This window comes from Hemitrygon akajei, chromosome 16 (genome assembly GCF_048418815.1).
Source record: "Hemitrygon akajei chromosome 16, sHemAka1.3, whole genome shotgun sequence".
In the NCBI taxonomy this organism is placed as follows: Eukaryota; Metazoa; Chordata; class Chondrichthyes; order Myliobatiformes; family Dasyatidae; genus Hemitrygon; species Hemitrygon akajei.
The window spans coordinates 76,772,084-76,784,114 of NC_133139.1; the positions used below are offsets into that span (position 1 = coordinate 76,772,084).

General features: G+C 43.3%; 1 protein-coding gene across 1 annotated transcript in view; it reads right to left on the bottom strand.

Annotated features, from left to right (window-relative positions):
- Nucleotides 1–12,031, bottom strand: part of colgalt1b (collagen beta(1-O)galactosyltransferase 1b) — a 55,840-nt gene that overhangs the window by 19,257 nt on the left and 24,552 nt on the right. Inside the window, exons 2-5 of the mRNA XM_073069243.1 lie at nt 11,471–11,581; nt 5,869–5,986; nt 3,696–3,830; nt 2,642–2,846 (exon numbers count right to left, since the gene is read on the bottom strand). Of these exons, the coding sequence (XP_072925344.1) occupies nt 2,642–2,846; nt 3,696–3,830; nt 5,869–5,986; nt 11,471–11,581 (569 nt within the window). The remainder of the gene's footprint in view (nt 1–2,641; nt 2,847–3,695; nt 3,831–5,868; nt 5,987–11,470; nt 11,582–12,031) is intronic.

Genomic DNA, 12,031 nt, shown 5'->3' on the forward strand with positions numbered 1-12,031 from the left:
AGGTTTCTGATGACACACCAAACCTCTGAAGACTCTTAAGGAAGTAGAGGTGCTGCCATGCTTTATTTGAAATTATATTTATATAACGGGTCCAGGACAGGTCCTCGGAGATAGTGACACCCAGGAATTTAAAGTTATTGACCCTCTCCACCTCAGATCCTCCGATGATTACTGGCTCATGGTTCTCTGGTTTCCCTCTGCTGAAGTCTACAATCAGTTCCTTGGTCTTACTGACAGTGAGTGAGAGGTTGTTGTTATTACACCACCCAGCCAAATTCCTCCTATATGCTGATTCATCACCACCTTTGATACAGCCCACAACAGTCCTGTCATCAGCAGACTTGTATATGGTGTTGGAGCTGTACTTAACCACACAGTCATAGGTGTAAAGCAAGTAGAATAGGGGACTAAGCACACATCCCTACAGTGCTCCTGTGCTGATGGAGATTGTGGAGATGTTTTTTGCCAATCTGAACTGACTGGGGTCTACAAGTGAGGAAATTCAGGATCCAGTTGCACAAGGGGGTCATGGGAGTTTACAGATCAGCTTTGAATATTAGAATACTGGAATATTAGAAAAACTTCTGCAGTCTTTCCAAACCTATGCCATTGGACTTTTACCTGGATGTCTGGATTAACATTCAGCCCCAAGAGCTGCAATTTAACATCCCTCACTCATTTCTAGATGTTTTAGGTCTTTCCAGAGTGGGATCGGAGATAAGACCTTGCAACTCAGGTGGTTGAGCCAGTCACCAAATCAAGGGCAACACAGAGACCCTCAAGGATAATTCTAGTGGAGAAAAACTCTGTAGAATCTGCTTTAAAATCAATTGCACCCTAATCGCTGCAGGAGCTCTATGAAGGAGAGGAGCAGTGGTGAAAGAAGAGATTAAATTTAGGGACATACAAGAGACAAGGATTCAATTTATCTTCGTAATAATGAAAATCAGTGGCAGATCAGAAAGTGCAATGATTCAGAGTCAAAAGTGCACGCTCAACACAAAGCAGTGAGAAAAATGCAATTGATATATCACTACCTCAAGGGGTACATAGTAGGATAAAAGTGTCTGAGAGATCTGGTTATTAATTTAGTAACTCGGCTTATTTTGTCGCATGTACCAAGGTACAGTGAAAAATTTGTTTTGCTTGCCACCCAGACAGATCATTTCATCACATCAGTGCATTAAGAAAGTACAAGGGAAAAGCAATAACAGAATGCAGAATAGAGTCTTATAGTTACAGAGAAAGTGCAGGTAGACTGTAAGGTGCAAGGGCCATAACGAGGTATATCGTGAGATCAAGAAGCCAACTTATTGTACACTGGAACTGTTTAATGACCTTATCAAAGCAGGATGGAAACTGACCTTGAGCCTAGCAGTACATGCTTTCAGGCTACAGTATCTTCTGTCTGATGGGTGTTGGGAGGAGGAAGAGTAACGAGGACATCTGGGATGGGTGGGGTCTTTGTGATCCTTTTTATTTACTTTTTAACATATTGCATATGCACCTTATTATGTTTTAATTTATTTGTAGTGTGTTAAGTGTGTGAGTTACATGTATCAGTGTTGTGCACCTTGGTCTAGAGCAGGGGTTCCCAACCTGGGGTCCACAGACTTGCTCAATGGTATTGGGCCATGACATAAAAAAGTTAGGAAAGCTGTCTCGTTTGGCAGTATACATGTGTAATAAATTGACTTAAACACTGAGTGGCCCTCAGGGAGTCAGGTAATGTGTGCGCGCGTGGGAGAGGCTGACACAGCCGCTTAACACCAGACCCATTAACGTCAACAATCATTTATACAGCATCATTAAAATAACTAAACAGACTAAGAGGGTTGCCCTGCTTCATAGGAAAATTATCAAACAAGTTGGAAGGATGGCAGTCACACAAAGAGATACCCGAGCTGAAGGGGAGAGGTGGTCAAGAGAAGACCAAAGAAGAAATGTGAGGATATGCAAAGGCATACACATATAAATTAGGAGCAGGAGAAGGCCACTCGGCCCCTCAAGCTTGAGACAAGAGATTCTGCTGTTGCTAGAAATCTGGAGCAACACACACAAAATACTGGAGAAATACAGCAGGTCAGACAGCAGCCATGGATGAAAATAAACAGTCAACATTTCAGGACCACACCCTTCATCGGGGCTGGAAAGGAAGAGGGCAATAACCTGAATGAAAGGGTGGGGAAAGAGGACGAGCCCAAACTGGCAGGCGATAGATGAGTCCGGGGAGAGGGCGGAAGGTAGGTAGGTAAGTGGGGTAGGGGTGTGTAAAGGAACAATATAAGAAGCTGGGTAATATGTGGACGAGGCAATGGGTTGAAGATAAAGGAATCTAATGAGTCCACCATCCATTCCTAACAGATCCCTTCTTCTTCAGACCTTTGCCTTCACTTTTATAGGGAAAATAACTGGACAATAGCAACAGGAACATTGACATACAGCGAATGAGATGTGTTGAAGTACAGGAAAAATTTACTTCACCAAAGGATGATCTGCCTGAGACCTTCAATGTAACTGAATGACTTGCTCAATGTAGATATTGATAAGAGAGACATATCTATTTCACAACTTCTAAATTAGATCCCAAAGTTTAATTGGGCTTAGGTGTGGTGACAGCATGTTAAACTCTGTAGCTTACCCGCTTGCTTGCATGAATATGCAAAGACTATGATGTCATCAAAAGACCAGGTGTAGGATGGATGTGGGGGGTAAAAAGCCAGTTTCTTGGAGGCTTCTTTGCGAAGATCAATCAGCATTGTGGAGTGTACCATAACCACCGGGAAACAGCCGAGTCTGTCCCGTTTCCGTATCGGAGGGTAGGCTGGAGTCCGTTTATAATAACCCTGTAGAGCAAAGAACATTAAAGTAAAACCTGGGAGTGGGGGTGTCATTTGAGGGGGGGGGGGAGAGAAGAGAGGGAGAGCGCGCCTTATTCTGCCAGTCAAAAGTCCCTTTGTCCTTCGTTATTTTAGAAGCTGCAGCTGATTTTCCCATTGGTTAGCTGCCTGGTGTCCAGGTTCAGTCATCCCGGTATAAAACAGCACATGGCAGGGGCTTGTTCTCTCTTCCTTTGTTTCAGGCAAGCAATGCACATTCCCATTGGGAAGATATGCTCTGTGCACACTTTTAACTAAGCATATCGGTTGAAAAAAAAGTCTGTTGAATACTTAGTTTTGTAGTTTCTGTAACTTGGGGAACATGAATGTTTGGTCAAATTCTCACTGTTGACAAGTAGATGATTAATATATTTATTCACAGTCAGTGTTTTCTGTCTCACTTGACAGACCTGCAAACCTGATTCAACATTACAGGGGGTGACAGTAAAATGGGATAGATTGGAAAGCACTTCAAAGACCAGGATAAAGACAATGATCTTCTGTCCAATGTGAGCCTAAAATAGATAGGCATAAATGGACATAAATACAGGAGGGACGGAGTGGGAAAGGTGATTTAGTTGGTGTTGGATCACAAAAAGCATACCAAGAGTCGAAATATGAAGGCTGAGAGACAAAACGAACAATGATTTTGGAGAAGGGAAATAATTGAGAAAGGGAAAGGGGTTCAAATGAGGCTACAAAAAATAAAACTAAAGCTGCAAGTTATCAGATAGTTTCAAACTGAACAATCTCATTAGTCCACAAATTAAAAGACAAAACAAAGGTGGCTTCTTTAAAACACCATCCTGTCCGTACCTCTGAGGTCATTCCACACCAGAAATTGGAATAGGCAGAGCGCGAGTCCAACATGGGTGCAACAACCGTCTTATTCTCAGCGATGAGTAGAGTTAGGGTGTTTGGATTGGTTAAGAAGTTATCTGTATCTACAAACTTAAAAGAAACAAGAGTATCATTAACGGTAATTGCAGGTAACCAGCTATTGATTGCATTGTACTTGGGTACAGAGAAATCAGGACATCTGTAAACTGGCATAAGCTGGACCACTGCTTGCTTACAGAGGAGCCAGGTGGAGATATGGCCTTTCACAAAAGGGGAAACTACACCAGTTGTATAAACGTCACAATGATGGCCCTTGGTTGAATCCATTGGTTTCTGCGCTCCTCACCCAACCAATATCTCTTAGTTGTTACAGTTTGACCACTTAGCATCAAAATGGACTTTTTAAAAAATTCCAATTCTTTCTTGGAAAAATAGTGAAATTTAGTAATTTATGTTTTTTTCTTGTGAATCCTGCTAATCTGCTGCTGCAAGCAAGTTTTTCCATTGCACCGATGGTTACATGCACTTGTGCAGAAACTTTAACTTTGACCAATTTCCATCCTAACAAACCTCCTAGGATTCAATGCTTTCTGTGCGGTGTGAAATCCAGATTTTCACAATCTGTTGTGTGGAACTGTGCTTCTTGCTCACATGTCAACAATTTAGTTTTGATCCTCCTGTTATAAGACTATCCATCCCACCAGAGGGAATTGATGTTGCTTACTTTCTTCAATTCTCACAGTAATATTGGTTGGTGAGCCACATCATTTCCAGATCTCCTTTTCCCTCAACTAAGCTCTCAGAATTTCAGGAGAATCCTCATGTTTGTGCACAAGCCACTGAGGCAGCTTGAAAGCACAGGCATTACCTAACCAGCTGCAGGGTACACCCCCTCCAGAGAGAGCCTACATTCTAGTACTGTAATGTACTGTTCCATTCTCCTGATCTATGTCAACTGGTTAGGAACCACCACTGCTTGGGCCAACAAGTTTTTAAAATGCCCCCCCACCCCAACAAATACTGACCACCAAAAGGTGCCATAACACCTCGATCAACAATTCAATCTACTACCCTATTTCCCCTGGTGTGACAGAACTTACCTGGTCTTCCCATTATGGTGAGAAACAGCACACTGTGGGCAAGGTTTGGGATCTTTTTCATTTACTGTGGCCTTAGTTTAACGTAGGACTGCAAATAACAAACCTACAATCAAAGTTCCACCTTTATTCAAAAGCCAAAGGGATGGAGCCAGGTACAGGTGTCTCTCCACCCTCACCCCCTCCTCTAGTTACATCAGGGTTCCATTTCTGTGAACAGTTTATAACCGGGACGGTCCATGAGTCAGAAATACGGCCGTGAATTGAGTTCCTTCACCACAGAAGATGCCTGGAGCCTTGCAGCTGCTGGAACACCTATCCCGACAGTTTCCCAAATGCTCATTCATATTTAAGGGCTGTAGACAAATTGGGTGTCTGTAAGCTGGAGAGGACCTGTTTGTTTAATGGAAACATGATGGCCGAGCCCATAGTTCTCAATGCTGCACTCTCTCCAAACAATGGATTTCTGTGTCTGTTTTATACAGTGACTTAGCACTTTCCCCCAACACCTAGACTTCATCATTCAAATGTGGTTACCATTGTTATCTGAATAAGGGCAGGTAACTTTCATACAAAATATTCTCCTAATCGGCAACATGATAAATAGCTGACAATCTGTTTTAGGGAGACTAGTTGAGCAAATGAACAGGGTACCATGGTGAACTCTTGTTTCTCTTCTTTGAAGCATGTTGTGGGATTAGTTATATTTGGTTCAGAGGGCAGGCAATAATTTTATTTTAAATCTCATTTGAGTTACGACACTACAAACAATTCAACATTGTTAGACCATCAGCTAACATTCTGCACACTGTAGTCAATTCAAACCCACAATTTTCTAATTCAGAAACCAGAGTGATGCTTAGTGTCTGTGGTTGATGACCAGAACAAATCTTGCAAGCTCATACGAATGACAGATTAACACTTAACCAATGTCTGATGAATTGCCCAGGAAAACAGCAGCACCAATTAAAACTAACTGCTGTCTTAATGACAAACACAGGTGTCAGAGACGCCCTCCTATTCTATCTCCATTCAAACCTTACTGGCCTTACCAAAATGTAATCAGCCCATCGGTCTCTGGCTGCCTTCAGTGCTGCTTGTCGTAGCTTCATCACGTGTTCATATCGAGAGTCCGGCCAATGCTTTGGCCCGATTTCATCGGGGTAAGATCTGGAAGCCAACGTTGCAAAGAATACACAGGACTTTAGGAGCCAACATAACACAGGTATTTCACCAAAGTGAACAGAATGGCCACAGCTCATTGATCCATTTCCATTCGTACCCTCCCCAGTTGATCAGCTTGAAGGGTAACCCTAAACCAATTTTACAGAGTACACAATGGTTTCCAAAGTCTATGGCTCGCTGGCACACCACTGGTATTTTAGTATTAGTTTTTACTGATATTATTCTTGTAGGAATTAATTACCCATATTCAATGGCCCACATGAATCTGATAGATGTTGGTTAGGCTACAGTTGGAATATTGTGTACAATTCCAGTTGCCACTCTATAGGAAGGACAAGGCTGGAGAGGATGCAGAGGAAATTCACCAGCTTGGGACGGAATGCTACAATTATAAGAGAGTAGATAGGTTGAGTTTATTTTCCTTTGAATAGAGGGGAATTAGGGAAGGACTCGATAGGGGTGTACAAATATGAGAGGTACAGATAGAGCAAACAGTGAGAAACATATCACTGTTGTAGAGGTACATAGAACGTAAAAGGGAGGAGGTCCTGAAAACAGTCTACAGGGAGTTAGGAAGGAAGTTGAGAAGCAGGACCGTAAAGGTAGCAATCTCAGGATTACTGACTGTGCTACGTGACGGTGAGTATAGGAATAGAATGAGGTGGAAGATAAATGCGTGGCTGAGGGATTGGAGCAGTGGGCAGGGATTCAGATTTCTGGATCATTGGGACCTCTTTTGGAGCAGGTGAGACCTGCTGAACGGGTTGCACTTGAATCCCAGGGGGACCAATATCCTGGCGGGAAGGTTTGCTAAGGCTACTGGGGAAAGTTTAAACTAGAATTGTTGGGGGGCGGGAACCGAAATGAAGAGACTGGGGTAGAGGCGGTTGGCTCATAAATAGAGAAAGCTTGGAGACAGTGTGTGAAAGATGGGACGCGCTCAGACCGATGATTTGAGATGTATCTATTTTAATGCAACAAGTATTATGAACAAAGCGGATGAGCTTAGAGCGTGGATCAGTACTTGGAGCGATGATGTTGTGGCCATTACAGAGACTTGGATGGCTCAGGGGCAGGAATGGTTACTTCGAGTGCCAGGCTTTAGATGTTTCAGAAAGGACAGAGAGGGAAGCAGAAGAGGTGGGGGCGTGGTACTGCTGATCAGAGATAGTGTCACAGCTGCAGAAAAGGTGGACACCATAGAGGGATTGTCTACGGAGTCTCTATGGGTGGAGGTTAGGAACAGGAAGGGGTCAATAACTCTACTGGGTGTTTTTTATAGGCCGCCCAATAGTAGCAGGGATATCGAGGAGCAGATAGGGAAACAGATCCCAGAAAGGTGTAATAATAACAGAGTTGTCGTGGCAGGTGATTTTAATTTCCCAAATGTCGATTGGCATCTCCCTACAGCAAGGGGTTTAGATGGGGTGGAGTTTGTGAGTTTGTTAGGTGTGTTCAGGAAGGTTTCTTGACACAATATGTAGATAAGCCTACAAGAAGAGAGACTGTACTTGATCTGGTATTGGGAAATGAACCTGGTCAGGTGTCAGATCTCTCAGTGGGAGAGCATTTTGGAGATATCGATCATAATTCTATCTCCTTTGGAGAGAGATAGGAACAGACAAGTTAGAAAAGCGTTTAATTGGAGTAAGGGGAATTATGAGGCTATCAGGCAGGAACTTGGAAGCTTAAATTGGGAACAGATGTACTTAGGGTAAGGTATGGAAGAAATGTGGCAAATACTCAGGGGATATTTGTGTGGAGTTCTGCATAGGTACGTTCCAATGAAACAGGGAAGTTATGCTACGATACGGGAACCATGGTGTACAAAGGTTGTAATAAATCTAGTCAAGAAGAAAAGCTTACGAAAGGTTCAGAGAGATAGGTAATGTTAGAGATCTAAAAGATTATAAGGCTAACAGGAAGGAGCTTAAGAAGGAAATTAGGAGAGCCAGAAGGGGCCATGAGAAGGCCTTGGCGGGCAGGATTAAGGAAAACCCCAAGGAATTCTACAAGTATGTGAAGAGCAAGAGGATAAGACATGAAAGAATATGACATATCAAGTGTGACAGTGGGAAAGTGTGCATGGAACTGGAGGAAATAGCAGAGGTACTTAATAAATACTTTACTTTAGTATTCACTATAGAAAAGGATCTTGGTGATTGTAGTGATAACTTGCAGCAGACTGAAAAGCTTGAGCATGTAAATATTAAGAAAGAGGATGTGCCGGAATTTTTGTAAAGCATCAAGTTGGATAAGTCGCCGGGAGCAAATGAGACGTACCCCAGGCTACTGTGGGAGGCGAGGGAGGAGATTGCTGAGCCTCTGGTGATGATCTTTACATCATCAATGGGGACGGGAAAGGTTCTGGAGGATTGGAGGGTAGCGGATGTTGTTCCATTATTCAAGAAAGAGAGTAGAGATAGCCCAGGAAATCATAGAACCAGTGAGTCTTACTTCAGTGGTTGATAAGCTGATGGAGAAGATCCTGACAGGCAGGATTTATGAACATTTGGAGAGGCATCACATGATTAGGGGTAAGTTTTTTTTTACACAGAGAGTGGTGAGTGTGTGGAATGGACTGCCACCAACGGTGGTGGAGGCGGATACAATAGGGTCTTTTAAGAGTCTTTTGGATAAGTACATGGAGCTTAGAAAACTAGAGGGCTATGGGTAACCTTAGTAACTTCTAAGGTAGGGACATGTTTGGCACAGCTTTGTGGGCTGAAGGGCCTGTATTGTGCTGTAGGTTTTCTATGTTTCTATAAAACAGTACAGCACACAAACAGGCCCTTCAACCCACAATGTTTGCCAAAACAGCTAAAAAGTTTATCAAAACCCCCCCAAAACTAACCCCTCCTACCTACACAATGTCCATACCTCCATTCTCCTCACATTCATGTGTCTATCCAAATGTCTCATAACTGTTTCTAATGTATTTGCCTCTACCAACATACCAGGCAGTGCATTCCAGGCATCCACCCCTCTCTGAGTAAAAAAACCCTCACATCCCCCCTGAACCTACCTCCTCTCACCCTCAATGCATGCCCTCTGGTATTAGGCATTCCTATTCTCTCTAAGATCAAAAGACATAGATTTAGGAGGACCACCAAGGGGCCTGAAGGGGATTAGAAGAAGATTTTTTTTCTATCCGGAGATTGGTTGCAATCTAGAATACACTGCCTGTGAAGGTGGTAGAGGCAGAGACTCGTGCACCTAAAGAGCATCTAAATGATTACTTGAATAGCCAGGGCACGGCAGGCTATGGATTCAATTCTGGTACACTGGATTAGTACAGATAGGTACCCAATGGCTTGCAGTAAGGTTGGCCAAAGGGTCTGTGTCTGCGCTGCAAAGTTCTAACAACCCTGCGTACTTCGGGATTTCCTCGGGCTGCATTGATTTTGATACGTTAAGAATGAGAAAACAATTTTGATTGAGGTCAGAGCCAGAAATAGACGCACATCAGCTCTGACAGGGTTTGCAGGCTTTTGCGTCCTACAAAGTGAAACCTTACACCTCAAATGGCAGTGATCCTTCACCTGCTATTGTTGAAGCTCTTGACCCTTCCATGACAATGTGACGTGAGGAATTCCAAAACAATAAAGCAGTGCTGATTCATGGCCAAAGCAATATGGTCAGTGCCTTGATAGGAACAGTCTTCTCAGAGGGAAGCTTGGGGCACGGTATGGTGAGACAAGAAAAAGGTGAACATCTGTGACAATAATTCAAACTGTGGCGAGGTAAGGTTTACTAACCTTCAACTGAGAAAAGGTCCTGGGGAGGTCGACTACTAGGTATCAGTGGGAAAGCTGTTTGTTCAAGGTAGGGAACAATCGATAGGAAATCTGGGAGAGGCTATGTTACAAGAGGGACTGAAGACAGGATTGGCAGTGTCAGGAGCGGGAGACTGGGGATAGGGGCCAATGTGCAGGACAGGCAGTAAGTACACGTCAGTGACAAATATTCACAATTGCTGGATAAACTAATTTAAAAAGTGATAATCTCACTCTTAACTCTGTTGCTGAGGAATATAAATAAAAGAGTGACACAATAGTGCAGCCACAAGATCACTACCAAAGAGCCAGGTTCAATCTTGATCTTGTGTTCTATCTGTGGCCATGTAGGTTTCCCTCTGGTGCCCTCCAACATCCCAAAAACACTTACGTATTGAGATTCAGCTCAGAATAGGTACTTTCAACCCTTCAAGCCACGCCACCCAGCAATCTCCCGATTTAATCTGACCCTAATCACAAGACAGTTTACAATAACCAATTAACCTACCAACTGGTACGTCTAAGGACTGTGGGAGGAAACCAGAGCACCTGGAAGAAACCCACGCGATCACTGGAAGAACATACAAACTCCTTACAGGCAGCGGCAGGAATTGAACCCAGGACGCCTGTACTGTAAAACATTGTACTAACCACTGCGCTATCGTGCATGCAGGTTGGAAGGTCAATTGGCAGGAAATAACTCTGAAAACGTGTAGCCCGGGTGGTTGATGGTTGGGTTGAGTTTTTCTCCAATCTTGGCAATCACATCGGCACCATATGAGGAGACAGCATCAGTGCACTGATCACTGATGGTGTGTCCTCCTAATGCCTGGCCTTTATATATTTAAATAAAGGCCCAGCATTATGAGGATAGACCACAAGTGAGCAGTGCACTGATGATGTCTCCACATATGGTGAAAAAATGCTTGCAACTGGATTGCCAAGATTAGAGAGCAACTTAACCTAATGGTCTGTTGGCCACTATAAATTGGCCTAAATGCGTAGGTGAGTGGTGTCATCTGGGGTAAGTTGGGAAGAATGTAGGAAGATTTAAAAAATGGATTAATATAGGATTAGTGTAAATGGGTGGCTGATGGTTGATACAGACTCGATGGGCTGAAGGACCTGTTTCGCTGCTCCATCTCTTAATCATTCTCCCAATTGGTCAGCATCTCTGTAATCATAATAATGAAAGTGTTTGAGACAAAGGCTAATGTAAAGAGGAGACATAATTCTGCAGGTGCTGGAATCCGGAGCATAAAAACAAACTGCTGAAGGAACTCAGTGGCTCTAACAGCATCTTTGGAGAGAAAGAAATTGTCAATGTTTCGGGTTGAGACTTGCATGAACACCTACTAAGTACTAAACAGAAGAGAGTGGGCAGATGCTGGAAATCTTGAACACCACACACAAAATGCTGCAGGAACTCAGCAGGTATGGCAACATTTATGGAGAGGAAAAAAAGTCCTTTTGAAGGATCTCAGGCAAAACGTTGACTGTTTATTTCCCTCTGTAGATGGTCCCTGACTTGCAGAATTTCTCCAGCATTTTGTGTGTTGCCTCAGCAGAGTAAATAGTACTGATGTGCTGCTTCATATATAATGGCAAGAGTAAACTACGGTCCAACATGTTAAAAAAATGCTAAAATTAACGGGTCAATGATATTTTCCGGCACGACCAGCAAGGGACTTACTTTGGCTCATCCATGGGTCTCCATTCAATGGAATGGTAAAATCTTTGTACATTCACCAGCCATTCTCTCAGTACTGCTGTGGTGTTATCCACATTGTGGTCCGTAGCAATCCTACAGAGAACAAAGCATAATGTAATCTAACCCAGCACACAAAGGAGCTTCGCCAAAACAACACTCTAATCCTCTTGTATTTAAATAGCTTTACTTGTCACAGAAACATCAAAACGTACACCAAAATGTGCTGTTCCTGTCAAATCAAGGATTGTGGTGGGAAGCCCACAAGTGTCGTTGCCTTGGAGAGGGGGAAAGAGGAATAGCTTGAAGGAGTTAGGTGAAGCAAGGTGAGTTGGAAAGGTAAAAGGCTGAAGAAGGAATCTGATAGGAAAGGAGAGTGGACCACAGGAGAAAGGGATGGAGGAGGAGCACAGGGCGAGGTGATAGGCAGGTGAGGACAAGAGGTGAAAAGCCAGAGTGGAGAATAGAAGAGGGAAGGGAGAGGAAAATAAAATCTCCAGAAAGGGAAAGCGATGTTTATGCCATCAGGTTGGAGCCTACCCAGAT